At 47.8% G+C, this 18,084-nt stretch overlaps 1 protein-coding gene across 1 annotated transcript in view; it reads right to left on the bottom strand.

Annotated features, from left to right (window-relative positions):
• Nucleotides 1-201: 201 nt before the first annotated feature.
• Nucleotides 202-18,084, bottom strand: part of LOC117892277 (homeobox protein invected) — a 28,835-nt gene continuing 10,952 nt past the window's right edge. Inside the window, exons 2-4 of the mRNA XM_034798397.1 lie at nt 2,108-2,113; nt 661-812; nt 202-545 (exon numbers count right to left, since the gene is read on the bottom strand). Of these exons, the coding sequence (XP_034654288.1) occupies nt 276-545; nt 661-812; nt 2,108-2,113 (428 nt within the window). The 3' untranslated portion in view covers nt 202-275. The remainder of the gene's footprint in view (nt 546-660; nt 813-2,107; nt 2,114-18,084) is intronic.

Here is an 18,084-nt window from a genome sequence, read left to right on the forward strand (position 1 = left end):
TATGCAAAAATTCCACCCATAATGACAACGATCACGACGATATGCGTATAATTTAAATGTTTATTAAATTATTTAGTTGTGAATTTATGAATCTATTAGATATTATACAAAAACACGCACACAACAGAGGGTCTGCCCCATCGACTCTGTGCCGCACTGCGGGACTAGAATATTGTACAACTTAAAGCACTAGACTTACGTACTAATCTATAAATACTAATCGTAGATGGTACATATTGCTACCCCAGCGAGGGGTACGGTACGGTACGTCTGCCTTATGAGGTCTCCTTGCAGGCGGAGGCGGCTGCCGCCTCCTGCAGCTCCTGCAGCTCCTCCTCCTCGCGGGTCAGCGGCACCGTCGAGTGGTTGTACAGCCCCTGGGCCATCAGCTGCAGGGCCAAGGGATTTTTGGTGCCGCTCGACTTTTTCAGCTTGGCCCGCTTGTTCTGGAACCAGATCTTGATCTGTGCCTCATTCAGGCCCAGCTCTCCGCTCAGCTGCTGGCGACGCTTCTCCGTCAGGTAGCGATTCTCATTGAATTCGTGCTGAGAGCGAGAGGAAGAGAGGACGAAGGAGAGAATATGGGTCAAGGTCAGGTATGCAATCATAATAATCGATTATTAGCGATCATTTATCGATCGGACTCCTCCAACTACTCACCTTCAGTCTCGCCAGCTGCGGCCCACTGAAGGCCGTTCGCGGCCGCTTGTCCTCCGGCACGTTGCCAGCATCCGTATCCCCCTTGTCGCTGCTGCCGCTGCCACCCGCCGCACTGGCCGTCGATGGTTTCTTGGGCTTGCGAGCTCGCGGACCTGCGGGAGAGAGGCGGGGAAGAGAGAGAGAGAGGGAGATGGATGGTGTGTGTGAGATGAGGTGGGTCATAAAAATTCCAGGCAACGCTTAATGGCATCAACATGACTGGACCTGGACGTGGACGTGGACCTGCCCTGCCGACTCATTGGGCACACATAAATCCTGCGCCTCATATATGCAGCGATGTTCAGCAATTAATTCAAAATTTAAATGCGTCCAGACAACCCCAGAGGAACGACACCCCCGACTCCAGCCCAACTCCAGGCCAACTCCCTTCGTGTTCACGGACCAGCCAAAACAATTAAAGTTTTGGGAAATTTGCTCGCGTCATTTTCAAAAAGTAATCAACGCAATGACTTTTGACTGTGGCTAATTTCAGCACATCCCCCGTTTGTCTGAAGACACCACCACCCCCAATGTGGGTGGCTGGTAGTGGGCGTGGGCATCATTCCCGACTTGAGTTGTCTTGGATTTAATTAACAGCGTTCGAGGCAGACAGCCGCAGAGAATCGCAAGAGCCACCTCCCCCCCCGCACCACACTTGATGTGGGTGCTCGGAGAGCAAAACAAATTCTATTCAAAATGTGAGAGTGGAAGGGAGGTTGGCAAAGTTACGCTCGTTTTGGAAATAGTTTCGGAAAACTGACACCGAAATGGAAATGGAAATGGAAAAGCAGAAGATGAAGCAATTATGAGGTTTTACTAATGGGAATATTTCGGTCAGAGGCAGAGAGCCTTCAACTGACCGCAAGATGTTTTTGTGGCAAACGAACGGCAAATATGTCGAAAGCATTTTGTAATTTAAGCGCCTCCATCTATCATAAGAACAGTTTGGGGAGGAAATGGAATGTCGGCAGGACACTCAAGAAGCTCTGTAGGAGGTTATTTTCAAGCTTGGACAACATTTGAACAAAGTAAATTTTGGTTCTGAATGAAGCATAATCAAACTCTGCTCAGACTCTCTATTTCTATTCTCTGTACACTGAATTTCTGAGCTTGTTCCTCTATGAAAAGTCTTGCTTAAACCTTATTAAGCTTATTTATAGATTGATTTTCCTGTGTAACTTGATTTACTGCTTCAAAATCTATTTCCAAAGCATAAATTCCAGCGATTTCTTGGCTTCCCATTGCTGGGGGAATTCCTCAACTCTTCTGGCACTTATTGCTGCAGCAAACCCTTTCCCTTTCCACTCTGCACCTCGTAACACTTTGACCTGCATCATATTGATCCACTTGAACTTCCCGTTGACTGACTTCCAGTCCCCAGCTTGGCTTGTCCTCGTCCTTTACTTACTTCGACCTGCAATGAAACGAAAAGGCAAATTGCGAGTGTTAGAAATCAAGTAGAATTTTCGCTTTTGGGGTGTAAACAATTTAAAATTTAATTTACTTTTAACGCGAATCAATAAAATATCGAACATTGATTAAATTCCACGACGTCAGCCAAACTTTTTTGCTGGCAAAACGTGCAGAAATTCCCCTCGAGCCCCAGTCCATGGCCGGCTATCTCGGGGCGGACGCCGTCAGGCAACAACCTTCAAAACAAATGTTGCGGCACTAATGGCAACGCAACCGAGCCAAGTCATGCCCTAAGTTAAATCGTTGGAAAAATTGAACAAATCAATTTTGTCAACGAAATGCCAAAGCGGCCGAAGGGCGCGAAATTAAACCGGCACACAAAAAGCAAAGGAAATGCGAAGAAAAGTTCGAGCGGGGCAGGCGTGGGGCGTGGGGCGTGACCATTAGGAGGTGTTATCACGGTTTTAAATTTCACACGCAGCCGACAGCAAAAATACCTTCCACGGGGAGCAGACCTTGAACCTGTCAGACAGCCGGGAGACGCTGAGTGCTGGCTGCCGCGTCATGGTGATGCCACCCCACCCCACCCCAGCGCACATTGGCAAGCGCAGATAAGCTTCAAGCTGCATGCCACAGCGTCGCAAGGACATTGCCAAGGGGTTGGCTGTTGCCTTTGTACTCCCCCACCAGAAATGCAACAATTGCCAGCAAATCTTTTTCCTCCCCCGCTCCGTTCCTGTTTCGTTGTGGAAATTGTGATTTATAGCGTGCTAAATTTTTCATTGCTTTGACACAATAAAAGTTTCAAAGTTGTTGTTATCCGAGGCGGGCCCTACCCTCGTCCAAAATTGGCTTTAATATAAATTATATGAACTCAATCAAGGCGTCGTCTCGCTGCTCTTTAAGAGATTTCTATGGATGAGCAGCGGCTGAGTAATTATTGCTAATTATTTGGCACTTATTGGGCGTAGTTTGAGAAGTTTTTAGTGGAAATCTTTGGGCATTCAACTCGAAGTTTTTGCCTATATTTGAGTGCCTGAAATGTGCAAAAATCACCGCAAAAAGCAACACAATTGTGGCCTTGTTTTATGCTAAAAGCCTGGCTCAAAAACAGACTCTCGGCCGCGTCTTCGCACATTCACATAAATTCTTTTCGTTTGCTTCAGAAGCTCATCAAAAACAGCAACACAAAAACCGAAACAGAGAAAACAGCAACAACGGAGTACGAGACAGCAGACAGCAGACAGCAGGCGAAACAAAAACGGGAAGATGTCTTCATCAGCAGCAGAGAGCAGCCTCAATGACCCAACTTGGCAACGGCAAAAAAAAGAGACTGCTGCCTGCCTGCTGCCTGCCTGCCACTGGGGCATATGTTTAAACTTTAAAGTAAACGCATTTGTTTTATTTATGCTTAACATGAGTTGCAAATGCCAAAAGCAGGCATCCCGTTGATCAGCTCAAATGAATGAAACCGAATGTGAGGGCGCGCAATTAAGGATCGATCGACTCCCTGGCTTTCCTGCGCGAGGAGCAGCGCAGAGACACTCGTAACTCAGAGAGCACAAGCACAACGCACTGGCGCAGTGGAAGGCAGCAAAACGAAATTGACTTATAAAGATCTCAAACTAACGGGCCACACACAGACTCGCGATCCACAGACAGCCAGAGAGAGCAGCAGACGAAGAGAGCGGCAGACAGAAACGGAGAGGAAGCGGAGACTGGAAACAGATACAGCAATGTGGAGCCGGTCTCTGCTCTGTGTCTCCCCCTCTCTCTCTCTCTCTCGCAGCAGAACGAGTCACATGAGCTGGAGCCATGGCCCGAGCTTCGTTGTAAGCGATCTGTTTGGAGACACAACATTTGGCTCTACAGATTAGATCTCGGCTCGTATCTCTATCTAATGATCGCACATTCAAGTCAAGATCATTAATAAGCCATAAAAGACAACACGTTGTTGTCTGTGGCAATATTTACAATATTTACATGTGAACGAAAAGTGAAAGCTCTCTCCAGCTACGCCCTGCCCCAGCACCCATCGATGATGGATCAGTCGGGGCCTCTGTGATGGATGGCCATCGCCCAAAAACTGATCAACAGATTAGAGCCGAGGGCTCGGGTGGCTCGGGTTTGAGCAAATTAAAGCTGCGGTTAGCGTCAATCGGCTGCCAGTGATGAATATTGACATGACGACGGCGTTGCTCATCGATTTGATTGCACGTTTAATTGAAATGATTGACACGAGAGACACTGCGACACTCGCAATGGATATAGATGGGTGGATGGATGGATGGATAGCTGGAAAGATGCATGGATAGATGACAAACGATGCCGCTGCCTTGTCAGGCGTTTTGTCTATCGCTCAATCGGCGGACTGTTGCCTCGAAAATAGCCATTTAAAGCGCTGCGAAGGCAAAACATGACAGCATTCCAGCGCATAATTTCCAGCGCAAACTCCTGCATGAAAATATTTTTATTTAATATTACTTAATTGCTCTATCAGTGTTGCAAGTTGCACGTTGCATGCGTAGCCCACTGCATTTGCATAGCCCTTGCCAGCTTTGCATATGAAATTGGCGGTGTCAAACGTGTCTCCTCCCACGTTTTGTCTTTCATCGCCAGGCGCTTCATTGAATATGCCACAGGGAGACGTCGGAGGTGTCACACACAGAGCCGAAAGACATTTGCAAGTCGGCAAATGAAAGTAAATCAAAGGAAAGGAGTCAGAGTCCCAGAGTGTCAGCCAAAATCCTCATGCAAAAACCTTCTCCTGCTGCTCCTTCTACTCCTCCCTGCTTGGGGATATCGCTTACACATATGTATAACATTGATTGGGTCCATGGATGCCAGCCGGTTTGAGAAATTGCAAACCGCATTTTGTGCGCTGGTATTAGCAAACAATTTCATTAAGAAACTGAAATCAATACGTGGAGGCATCATCAGGTGGCAGACCTCAAGTACAACGACGACAGCAAGCGACACCGATATGGGTAGCCAAAGTATCTGTATCTATATCTGTGGCTGAAGCTGTAGCTGTAGCTGTATCTAAAGCCGTGTATCTCCTCGGCCAGAGCTTGCCTTAATAGACTCGTTGCTTTGGCTTTGGCTTTGGCTTTTGTGCAATTGAGGTGTGAACACTTTACGCTTCTATGGTTATTTCGACTAAATTAATGCACTTTTACGGCCTCTCAATTAACGCAATCAAACGCTCTAGATACAGACTGAAGCCTCCAATCAGTCGATTGACTGTTTGACTGTTTGACTGACTTTCACCCTAATGAACACATCAGAAACTTTGATCTCCGCGGACCACCCGCCGCGAGTGAGTGTTTATTTTTGGGGCTGTGCTCTCGAGGCCATAAAACTGAAATTAAAACAAAAGCCCAAGAGAGCGATCTCTGAGGCGATCAACCGACCAATCAAGCGACTAATGAATATTTAGATTAAACCAACGACTGCCACAGCAGAAGGTCCAACAAAAAACCAAAAAAAATACCAAGTGAAGCCGATGCGATGCTCCGTCGGCAGCCCCAAATAATTTGTAGATCAATAAATGTTCGCTTTATGGCTCTATTAGTGGCCCGGGACTTGGATTATTCTTCGTGTGTGGCATGGGGCAGGGTTGCCACCACATCAGCAAAACAAATATGCGAATAAGTGTGTTCACGCCGACATTAACATCAATCTTCCACGGATCAAAGAGATGCAAAGCACTCGAGACGAGACCACACCAAACGATTCTCATCATCATCTTCATACCGAAAGCGCCGACCCATCCACGCAGTCAAGCGCATAAAATAATAATGATAATGATAATAATCACAATAATCATCATCATCATGCAGCAGCTCAGACGCCAAACCAAAGCCAAAGCCAGAGAGCGACTCTCTGCTTGTGCTTGCGGCGCTCTCTCAATGCCCTACAGTGGTAGAATCTTTCTCGAGTGTCCGAGAGTACAGCCTGCTATGCCCTGCGTTTGCTGCTGTAGCGTATCTGGCATGTTAAATCTGGAAATGTCTTAATAAAACAATTAATAGCACAGCTCGGCTCATAAGATTTTGTTTCTTTTTTTTCTTCATGCTTGAAGCTGGCTTCTCATATTTTTCTTGTGCCAATGTTTTGGGGCACTCCACACACAAGCGGCAGCACAGGAGCGCATTCGGGTGGCGCGTAGAGGGTGGTGGAATGCACTGGAACTTTAAGAGTTACTTTAAGTAAGCAAAATGCATTCCATTAGCTCTTTATCTTCAATTCCAATATTAAAGTTATTAAATAAATCTAAGCCCAATGTAAGCCCAAAAGATTCCACATGCAAGTTCTTGCATCTACAAAACTTATACCGAATTTAATGCAACTCCGCTCCTGCTGCCCACATTTTTTTTATGCCCAGTCGGAGAGCGGAGAGCTGCGCCCGGCCCGATCGCTCTCTCGTTCCCTCCCTCGTTCGTGGGTTCGCTCGTTCGTTCGTTTCGTTGGGTTCGTATGTCGTGTACGTACTATAAAGTAATTGAAAAGCACAACAGAGATTGTTTTAAATATCAGCAGGGCGAGCCGCCCAGGTTGACCACCTGTGCGGTGTTCGGCCAGTGGATTTATGGGCACTGGGACTGTGGCTCTCTGTCTTTTGGCTTTGGCTGCAGCTGATCTTGGGCTTGGGCTTGGGCAACTTCATTATCGTCTAAAGTTTGACGATCATCATGATCACCATGACTGCCTGACTCTCTCTCTCTCTCTCTGTCTCTGTCTGTCTGTCTGTCTGTCTCTTATGCTAATTTCGAAGACGATGCTGGGATTCTGCCATGTGGACCACACACGTCGTCGATCGATTTGCAGCGTTCGTCTCCACAGCTTTTTATTAACAAAATCCCCCCGAAAGAGAGAGAGAGAGAAGTGTATTCGCCACTGGCCTTTGATAAATTATCGATAAAATGATGCGACGATCACCTTTAATTTGGTTTACTTTTAGCTTTAACTTCAACTTTTACCTACCGCATTCCCATGTATCGTTTCGGGTCAGAGGAATTCTCGCAGGCCCCCGACTCACCAACTTGATTGCAGAAGACTCGAATGTTGCTGCTGCCGCGGTTAATTAAGTTATCAAAGTCTTTATGACGTCAGCAGGTTGCCGCACAAGGGACGGGGGCAAAACAGTAGGAACGGCCGCAGCTGGCGCCAGTGGACGAGGCCGCATAGAAGATCGGCACTAAAGAGAGCTGCAATGCACGAAGCTGGGCATACCCTTACCTTAAGCTGCTTGAAGTTGAAGCTACAAATGGCAGAGCTGTGGAGCTCCTACTCTTTGGTAGAGCATCCCCAATCGACCATCGACTGCCTGCTGGCCTGCTCAATGACAACTTTGTCTTGCTGCTTCCGAGATTCATTTAGCTCCAGTTTCCAATTCGAACTTCATCCTCATGCATGTTCCGGGGGCTCTTGCTCTGGCTCTGGCTCTCTCTCTTGTCGTGTGTTTCTGTTAAAATTCTCACGCTTCAGCCTGGCGACTTTTAATTACTGTTATCCTCTCGCCCTCTCGCTTGCTTGTGGCTGATCAGCGGCTTTAATTGAGTAATTATTGAAGGAGCAGCAGCAGCAGCAGCAGCGGAGTAGCTGCAAGACGGTCACAGTGGCTGCGACAAATTTCAATTCGAATTTCTGTTTAATCTGTGCTTCAGTTTTGCAACTGTCATCGGAGCTGCAGCATCCGTCCACCTCCGTTCCCCCTTCAAAGTCCTGTCTGGCTGCATCCTGTTTCGCTCCCCTCCCCGCCCAGAGCAAACTGTCATTTGTCTACTTTTAACAGACACGCCGACATGAAGGATTTAATTAAATTCAACTCGAGCTGACAGCTTCGCTTTGCCAGCCCTTTCCCTGCTGCTGCTCCTGCTCCTGCTCCTCTCCCATCCTCTCCCATCCTCTCCCATCCTCTCCCATCCCTTCGCTTCTCGAGCTTTTGATAGTCACCCAAGTGGGCATGGGCGTGGGCGGGGTGCAGGATAAATATCCGCATCTATGGCTCATCCATCGGCAGTGTGGGAGTTTCGCTTTTGTGTCTGCAGCGGATTCTCAATTCTCAATTCCCGATTTTCGATTCGATTTGTTGGCTGCGCTTTGGGCTTTTGTTTTCTGCACGAAAACTTTCAAAATGAATTGGATTTCAATGTGTGTGTGTGTGTGTAGAGTCTGCGTGTGTGTGTCTCCAACAATTGTTAGCAGAAAGTCTGTCCAGATTGCATTCAGCAAAAAGATTTCGCGAGTCATTAGGCACGAGCCCTGCGCGACTCTCTCCCGGTTAAACGTAAACACTTTACGCAAATTGACAGACTTGGAATATGTTGCTGGCATTACTCATACGCCTCGTTGCACAGCGCATTTAATAACTCACTTTTGCCTGGAGTTGCCTCAAAACTGGGACCTCTGGGACTCGTTCTGAAGCGTTCTTTCAGCCTCAATTAGCCATGAAATGAAAATGTCACCGTAATAATTTCCATCAGCCAAATTGGCGGCCTGACTGCCGGCAATTTGGTGCTGAACAACCGACAATCAATGCAAAATGTTGCATGCAACACACAAGGCAGCAGCAGCAGCAGCAGCAGCAGCAACAAGAACAACAGACAAAACAAGGCGAGACTAGAGCATGGCAGCAGAGAGCCACATAAAAAGCAGCTTGGGGGCACATAAAGACTTGCAGGATACCCTCTGAGGCGGGAATTGGTTGCCGCATTTGAGCAGCAGAAAGAGCAATGATTGGGGGGGGGAGAGACATTTGTTCTGCTGATAAAGATCCTGCATGGAGCAGACAGCCCCAATATGCCCTTTCTGCTCTGCGACTACCCTGCATAAGGCCTCGGCATTTCTGGCATAATTAAGCACACGAATTGCAGCCAAGTTTATAGCAAATACACACACACAGATACACACACACACATACATGTAGCTGCCTCTGTGGCTGGTTTGCCACGTCCATCAATCCACCCGGCAGCAAGTCGCAAAAGGCAAAAATGGCAGCTAAACATTTTTCGCGTTGACTAAAAGCCGTTTTCCACTTTGGCCATTTATGAAATTAAGTTATTTTGCTCTTGGGGGCCACTGCAGCAGCAGCAGCAGCAGCAGCAGCAGCAGCAGCAGCGACAGCCAGAGGCAGCGACAGCGTCAGCGACAGAGAGCAATTGGAGTTGCAACAGCTGCCGCCGCCGCAGCTGCGTCCGGCACTCTTTAAATGAGTTATTAGCCTCGAGAGTTGACGATTTTAGCCATGACTAGCGCTGAGCGGGCAACAAGTTTGTCAGCTCCCTCCCCCTCAGCCGCATTCGCCCCTGGCAACGCCCCTAAACATGGCCGAGCGGATGACAAAATCAAAAACATAATAAGCAGAAAAACAAGCACTTGAAAAGCGGACTGGGGTTGGGGCACTTGTTTATATTTCACGCTAATCATAAGCCACCACTTGTAGCCACCCCACAGCCAGCAGCCAGCAGCCAGCAGCCCACAGCCCACAGCCCTTAGTGCTCTGCCCCTTGCTGCGAGTGTGTCGACAAGATAAGCCGCAGCACTCGAGCCCTGCTTATGCCACAGGGGATGCATGAATGAATCGCTGGGTTCGCGATGGGGGTGTGAATGAAAGCTCGTCGCGGCAGCCACCCCCCTGGCAGCAGGCAATTATGAACTGAAATTTAATTAAATATCGAACAAAATAAATGCAGTTAGCCAAATGGTTTCCCTGGTTATTGCAACATTTTTTCCAGTAAAAATCTTGCGAAATGTTGTGCATTTATTGGAACTTTCTCAACATAAACTGCCACAGCCATCCATTCACATCCACGAAGAGTAGTGCTCGTTGGCGCTAATTTCTTTATTCATGGCTCTGCTCGGGCCATTCCTGGGCCGTGTGGCACATTGCTTATGCAGCACATGAAGCAGCAGAAAACAAATTTACTTGCATGCCACAGATTCAGACGGAGCAGCCTCCGCTTTCAACTTAATTGCGTGAATAAATTGTTTCAATTTCAATAAAAAAAGACAACAACAACAACAACAACAACAAATGTGGCACAACCAGGGTATCAATCAGTGTGAGAAAACCCAAGCAGCCGGCTGACAATGGATGGCTTTTGTTGCAGTTGCAGTTGTGGCCTGGGGCCTGTGGCCAGTGGCAGTTTTAGTTTTGTAATTAATATTCTGTGGCCATACGTGCACTTGCTCGTGTTTGTGTGTGTGTGTGCATCGTGTTAACAAGCCCCACAACAATTGACATCTGTTGTTGTTGCTGCTGTTGCCTGGCCGGCCGTGTGTCCGCGTTCCTGCCCCTGATCCGCATGGCATAGAATTTGCCAAGTTTGAATAATGAATGTGATCTATATAGCTTGTAGATACTTATGCAACCTGTCGCTGCCTGCTGCCTGCTCGACATTTCGACAAATGCTCTGTAATTGAAATGTAAATTGCGGCTCTCCGACTCTTAATTGATATGCTCCAGCCTGGCACTGGCACTGAATGCCTGCCGCTTTCATGGCATTTCATTTGCATTCGACTAAATTAATTTCAGGCCAAGAATTCATCACGCGTTGGCAGTTCCTATGCAGGGGGATTGGTAGTCTCCTGTTTTGGGGGTGGTACAAATATTGAATAACAGTTTCCAGGCCACGGTCCAGCAATTTCTATTGTGTGTCTTGTTTATTATACATTGCGGCTTAATTGTTAACATTTAGCAGAGAATTGCCGTCAATTTGCTATAGAAAATGAACCAATAGCTGTGTGGGAGTAGAATTACTCTTGGTAAACCTTAAAAGGGAGACTCTGCCAAAAAAATACTCCTAATAAATATACATATGTACATATGTATGTAAAGTAATTGTATTTCTCTTAGTTTCCCTTTCTCTTCTGCGGCTCTCTCTCTTTCTTTTTGTTTTGTTTGTGGGCTGACCAATCCCCCGGCAGATCCTTATCTTTGTTAATTGTTCAATTACATTAAAGTCGACTCATTCAAAGTCATTAGCATGTCATTAAGTCACCGACTAACAAAAACTTGACCTCATGCCACTTTCTCTTCAGCTGCACCCGTCTCCTGCGTCTGCCTGGCTGGTCTCTTTCTTCGTGTGCGTTGTCATAATTCTTTGGTTCCCGTGTTCCCCACTCTCTTATGCAGGCCAGTGCAAGAGATGAACATGTTCGATAGCGCGCTATCTGAGATCTACGTGTGTGTGCGAGTGTGTGCGACAAAAAGATGTCTCATCTTTGGGACTCTTAATTACTTGCACGCGTGCTAGACATTTATACGACAAAGAGACAGGGGGGGCATTCATTCGTCATCATCTTATTCTTCTACTACTCACTCACTCTCTTTGGCGACTTTCTTCTTTGGCCTCAGCCTCAGCTGACGTCTCACTCTCAGATGCAGATGCAGCCGCGGCAGATGCAGCGACAGAATCAGCGACAGATCTACGCTCGACTTATTTTAAATCTGCCCGAGCGATGCTCTTCCGCTGCTGCAGTTTCTTCGTTTTCTCGGATTCCCTCTCTATGTACGTCTTGCTGTTGTTCTTTTTGTTGTTCCTCTTATTTATCTGCATGTTAGCTGTCTGTTTCTTGGCTGTTTTCCTTGTTGCTCTTTGTTAATTAACTCATTAACGGATTTGGCAGCAGAAGCAGCGAGAGCGAGAGCGAAATATCTTACATAAATCTACAGAGAGGATAGGGTATATCCCCTGGCCATAAACCAAAGCCAAAAGCTGTTGCTGATGAGTTCATTAGCGAACTAATTTCAACTTGAATTAAACTTAATGTGAAATGATCACCATCAGCAAAACAAACAAAGAGAAGCCACAACAAGAGAGGGCAGAGCGACAACACAACACGAACGAAACGGAACGAAACGAAACGAGTGCGAGAGAGAAGAAACCTTTTAATTTGCAGCTTCTGCCCGTTTTAGCGGAAAAAATCAAAGGGCGTAAATGCTGCTCAGCAGCATGGCAGCAGCAGCAGCAGAGACAGAATGTTGGATACCACTCACTGATCGCAGTGCAACATGCAACATGTTCGAAGCCTGCTCCCGAAGAGAGCACAACATCCGTTTTGTATTGGCGACAGCAAAACTCCACTCGGTTCGCCCCCATTCCCCGCCCCACCCATGCTGCATTGCTGGCTGTTATTAATAAAGACCACACATTTTGACAAGCAGCAAGAGAGGGGACCACCCAAGTGCAGCTGCTTCTGCCGGCGCTGGCTGTCGCGGTTCTGCTGCTGCTGCAGTCGTCGTCGCCTCGCTGCCCTTTGCATGCTCGCAATTTTAAAGGCACGCTTAATTATATGCGAAGAGAGAGGGCAAAAGCGCGAGAGTTAGTGAGTCGACCCCGCGCTATTCAATTCCCCAAATGCAAATTCTTTTGCGAGAACGAGATGCCTATCGGTGTTTTGTAATTGCAATCGGAGGGTAAATATTTTATGGCTGATGTCGCTGCAACTGCCTTTACCTCTTCCTCTGCCTCTGCTGCTTGCGTGTGCTCCTGTGCGACTGTGTGTGTGGTCAGGCTTGGTTAGGTTTCGGGTTAAGAGCGTTTACGGGTCCGCCTGGCGCCCGCTAACTACTCTTAATAAAAATGTCAATGCAAAATACAATATGCAAATACAGCAAAAGCAACACAGGCACACAAAAAGAGCGACGAGGAGCGGTAGAGACAGCAACAGCTAATCCCGAATCAATGTAAGCATCGCAGATAAGAGGGGACAGCAAAAAAAAACCGAACAAGCAGCAACTAGCGGGATCAGGTGAATAACACTAGACCACAAGATTTTAGACTGCACTTTGTATACGTGTTACTCTGTGCTTAGATAAAATTATATTATCAGTCGTAGTCCTATTGCAGTTTTTGTAGCGTAGTGTGAGTGAGGTTTACTGTGAATGTGCTGCAGCAAGTTTTGCGTACTTTGCTGATTAGTGTAAGCTAGCTTTACATACTCGATGACATGATCCGAGTTGAAGGCAAAAACTGACTCGGCTTTCGGGGCTTGTTCGTGTCTGCTTGTGTCGCTTGTCGCACAGTGTTATGGGAGAGGAGAGCAGAGCCTTCATTTACAGCCGCCAGCTGCGGCAGAGCCAAAGCCAGAGCTTGGACCACCCACCCCTTAAGCTGTGAGAGCAGACCTTAACCTTAGCCTACCTGGTGGTCCGTTTCTCTGCTGCGCTCTGATCTGCTTCTGCGCTGCTCCCACTTGTTGTTGGATTTGCCAAAAAAAAATAAAAGAAACAAAAAGCTGCAGCGCAGCTTGTGAGTCATTCTCTCTGTCTCTTTGTCTTCCTCTAGGGAGCCTAAGAGGGAACTCCTAGCTGGACAAGCGGCGCTCTTACCTACACACACAGACACGTGTGTGGTCTCTGCTGACGCACTGAATCATCGAGTCCCCCCCCGTTCATCATGATCCATGATCTGGCTGCTGGCTGCTGCCTGGCGCTGCTTGCACTTCATGATGATGTTCATTATGGAGTTCTTGTGTGCGCCACAGCCGCTGCCGCCTTTCAGTTGCGGGTGCGTCGTCGTTTGGTCACTGATCCGACGCCAGCCCAGGCCCTATATCAGTAGTCCCTGGTCCCTGGATCGGGTTCGACATCGACTTCGGGTTCTGTTTTGCTCTCTGGTCTGTTCTGGTCTGGGCTGCTGTGATCGCGGCGCAGATCTCCAATTAGCCTGCCTTCTGGTTGATGACTTAATTAAGTCTGTGTGGCGCTCCGCTCCCTCCTTCCCCACTCTCTTTCTCTTCTCTCTTGCGCTCTCTTGTGGCTGCTGTTTGTTTTAGTCTGTGCATCGATGCCGTTTGATTTAAGAGAATCAGAAAAGTATTTCCCAGTTAATTGGATGCACAGTGCATGCATGCGCCACCCCTCTAAAGAGCACAGAGCACAGAGCACAGAGGGTGATTTATGCACTCCTTCCCCCCTCCGCAACCAGTCCCACTCCCACTCTCCAGATGTCGTTTTTCAGGGGAACTCCAACCGAGTTGGAGTGGGGATGTTGCTCCTCTTTGCGGGTAAGTGTTTCTGCGACATTTCTCATGTTGTGAAATATTTTTGCAAATCTCCGACATGTCGGTGCCTTTGAAGAATGGGCCTCCCCCGATCCCCTTAGGCCGTGTGGGTGGCCAGCTGAATGGATGGATGGATGGAGTGGAATGGATCCATGGATAGACGGATGAATGGCACTCACATGCTTTTGCTTCCACTTTAATAGCTTACAATGAAAACTCCTCCGATCTGTCGCCCTCTCGCATTGTGTGTGGTCTCCCCTCCGTGCGGGCTTTTTGGGGGCCGCCAGATGGACTGGCACTGGCACTGGCACTGGATGATGGCAGAAGTGAGTCATGGAGTCACGGCCAGGCCATGGAGCAGGCGTGACAAAGACATACTCGTAAATTACACTAGAAACAAATTTCATTTGTCGCCTGTCAAATGGTATCACACATTGGTGCAGGTTTTCCTACCCCCCACCACCCATTAAGGCAATCCATTAAAAACCAAGCGCCATAAACAAATACCCAATGGAAATGGACAGGATGAAAGTTAACAGAAGCCTCGAAAATACTCCACCTTAATGGCCAATTAAAGACTTTCCATTTTTCACTTATTTTTAATGGCATTTTCTCTCAGTGTTTGCTTGGCTGCTGCCTCGTCAGTGGTCATGGGTCAAGGCTCCTTCGACGACAGTTGTGGGGCAGCCAGAGCCAGAGAGAGCGAGAGACAGAGAGAGAGCGAAGCCCAGAAGGCTAGTTAATGGATTTTTAATGACAAGTCTTCGGCTCTTCATTGGCATTGCTGCCTCCCCATTGGCAAAAGTGGAAAATAACTCATTTTGTTGCGGTAGCCATAATCGTATAACATAATAAGAGGGTACGGCAGGGCACCCCCCCGCCGCCGTTCTGCTAATGTCAACAAATTTACAGAAAAAACATTTAGTTCCGCCTGTACGCAGCTTTCACCGCCCACAACTGGGTTCCGGGCAGCAGGCAGGAGGCGGGAGCGCCCCTCAATGGAGCGCAAATATTTGCTGGATTCCACTTGCTGACTGACTGACTGACTGACTGACTCTCTGCCACTGCCACTCCCCCTTGTTCTGCCGCTGCCACTGCCACTGCCACGTCTTTTGTTTATTTCCTCAGCAGAAAGGCAATTTCCATTTACCTTGGTCCATCAAATGGGCATTTTGTGTGTGTGCCTGTGTGTGCCAGTGCCGTGATTGCTGTGACTGCCTCGTTTTCCAGCCAGTTTTCCAGCCTGCCACATGCCAACGATCGTTGTTGTCTCTCCAACCAGCACTGGCACCAGCACCAGCACCAGCACCTGCCCCATGCCCCTTCGCTGTGCTCGTTTGCGGATTCCTCCGCCGTTTTAGACACACAAACAAACTGTCAGGGCAGCCGCTGGAGCAGTCGCTCGCCTGATTTGCAGTTGATGGATTTTGCATTATGCACCCATTTGTAATCGTTTTGCGGTTAAGTTCTATTCGGACACATCGTTTATTGTGTTTGCCGAGGCAAGCGAGGGGGGCAAGTGAAGGAAGAGAGCTGGAGCAGGAGCTGTGGCAAGTTAATTGAACAAGAAGCTCGTCCCGCTGCCTAGAATGGGGCTTGGCTGCAGGATGTTTGCGCTTTGCTGGGGGAAAGATCACTTGGGAATTGCAAGGGTGGAAAAAATTAAGTGGGGCAAGGGAATAGGGCAGAGATTTCTAGAGATCTATCCAAAAGATATTTGTTGAATCAGAGCTACAATCTATAAACATTTCCACACTTACTGAAGACTATTCCCAGAATCTTGAAGCGTCTTTGCCTGTACTTTGCCTTCTTGTTTTGTTCACTTTGACGCGTGTCTACTGTACCGCTCAGACATGAACTCAATTCTAAGCGCTGTAAGCTGCTCAAGTAGCAAGTGCCAGCCCCAAAAAAAAAGACAGAGACAGAGACAGAGAGAGAGAGAGAGGCAAAGCGGTGGAGAGACAGACTCTGACAATTAACACCTGCTCGCCTGGTGGGGCAGTGGCAACAGCGGCGGCAGGCAGCAATAATAAATAATAATTGCTCCAATGAGGAAAACATGGCCAACACACACACACACACACACACACACACAGGGAAACGCGTTTGTCAAAATGAAAGAGAGCCCGCAGCACCTGAAGCCGTTCGTCTGGGCCAAAAGCCAAGGGGTTGCGATTGAATATGGCCAGGGGCAGAGAGGATGCGGAGTGCGGAGTGCGGAGTGTTGTGGTGTGGCGCGGAGTGTCTGGCCTGGCCTGGTTGGGTGCGATCACGACACACGACACAAACACGACACGGCGGCAGGGGCAACAGCAACAGCAACAACAACAGCAACAACAACAACAAAAACAACAAACAACGACAACGCAACAACATCATTAACTCGCAAAAATAAAACCCACTCTGAGAATTCAAAATTAAATAAGAATATTTTATCGACTAGGAAGAATGCAACTTTTGGAGGCAGCAAGCGCAACATGGCATTGGCCATTAAAAAGACATTAAATGTGGACAAGTGTTGCCGTTGCAACCACCACAAGCGCTGCCACAATGGCCACAAAGTGCAGCCGAAACTTGCAGCCATGAAGGCAACGAGGCAGGCAGCCAAGGCTTGAACTATTCAGCCAGAAAGAGACAGTGAATGAGAGAGCGAAAGGGAGCGCAATGTGTGACAGATCATGTGAACTACTTGAAGCTGCTAAAAACTTCAACAAACAAAAGGAGTTTCCAGTGGGCGAAGAGCTAAATGGATGGATCTACGAGTAACCAGCTATAGGAATTGGCCAAGTTCCAGCATAAACATACAGCAACCCCCCAGCTACCTGCTGCTGCAACCACATCCGAATCCGAGTGCCCGAAATCGTCTCCTAATGAACAGCAACAAGAACCACAAATGGGGGGCATGCGGCAAGTGCTTGCGCCGCTTAACTTGCAAATCAATATTAAAATGCCATAAATTCGTGGCTGCCAACCGCAAAAGGGGCTCCAGAAATTAACCGCACAAATGAAGCGAACTCCAGGGAAGGAGGGAAGGAGGGAAGGAGGGAAGGATGCCCGCGCCAGCTGCAGCTGGGGAGCTGCGCGAACAGGCGCCAGTTTTGGACAGGAACTAAAGTCAACGTCAACTCGAATGCAGATGGAATGGAAGAAGGTCTGCTGTGGAGACCTCAACTCCGCTGTACCACACGCATATCCAATTATTTAAATCCCAGTTCCAAAAGCGACGCAGAAGGGCAGAGCGCAGAGCGTGGGCCTTGCCTTCGCCTGGGCCATGAAATGTTTCAATCGCAGGCACTTCAATCATCCAAATTGACAGTGCAGCTAACTGCGAGAATAATAAAGCATAAGTTCAAAATATGATTACGATGTTTAAATGCAAATCTCAGACACACACACACACACACACACACACACACAGCTGTGCCAAAATCAGGGCCAAAACAGCAGCAGAACTGCAGCAGGAAGCGCTCGCTGGAAACATTTCCAGCAGATGTTTTCTTGAGAGAGGCTTCCATGGGTTCCACAACTTGTTAATGGACAGCATTCTTCTGATTGAATTGGGTTCGAGTCTTTGCCTTTTTTTTGTCATTTTGCGGGTTTAACTAATTGAAGAAACCCCAGCCCCGAGAGAGGGAGAAGTACGGTGAAGCTGCGCCAGAGAGCAATGCTGAATCTTTGTGCCAAAAGAGTGCCTGAGAGCGAAGTGCCACTGCAGTGGCTGGAGTGGCCTTCTGGTCACAGATTTCGGACAAGTTGTCACTCCATTCACACACATTCCAAGTCGATTCGATGTCACAGCATTCTTTGCGGTTTGCGTTTGCGTTTGCGATTTCGATTTCGACTTCGATTTCATTTAATTTCCACAATAAAATAAACAACAGATTGGAGAGATCAACGACAGATCACAGACCAGTAGCCAGTTTTGGTCTTGGAGTCAATTGCAATTAATCAATACCAAAT

This window comes from Drosophila subobscura, chromosome E (genome assembly GCF_008121235.1).
Source record: "Drosophila subobscura isolate 14011-0131.10 chromosome E, UCBerk_Dsub_1.0, whole genome shotgun sequence".
NCBI classification, from domain to species: Eukaryota; Metazoa; Arthropoda; class Insecta; order Diptera; family Drosophilidae; genus Drosophila; species Drosophila subobscura.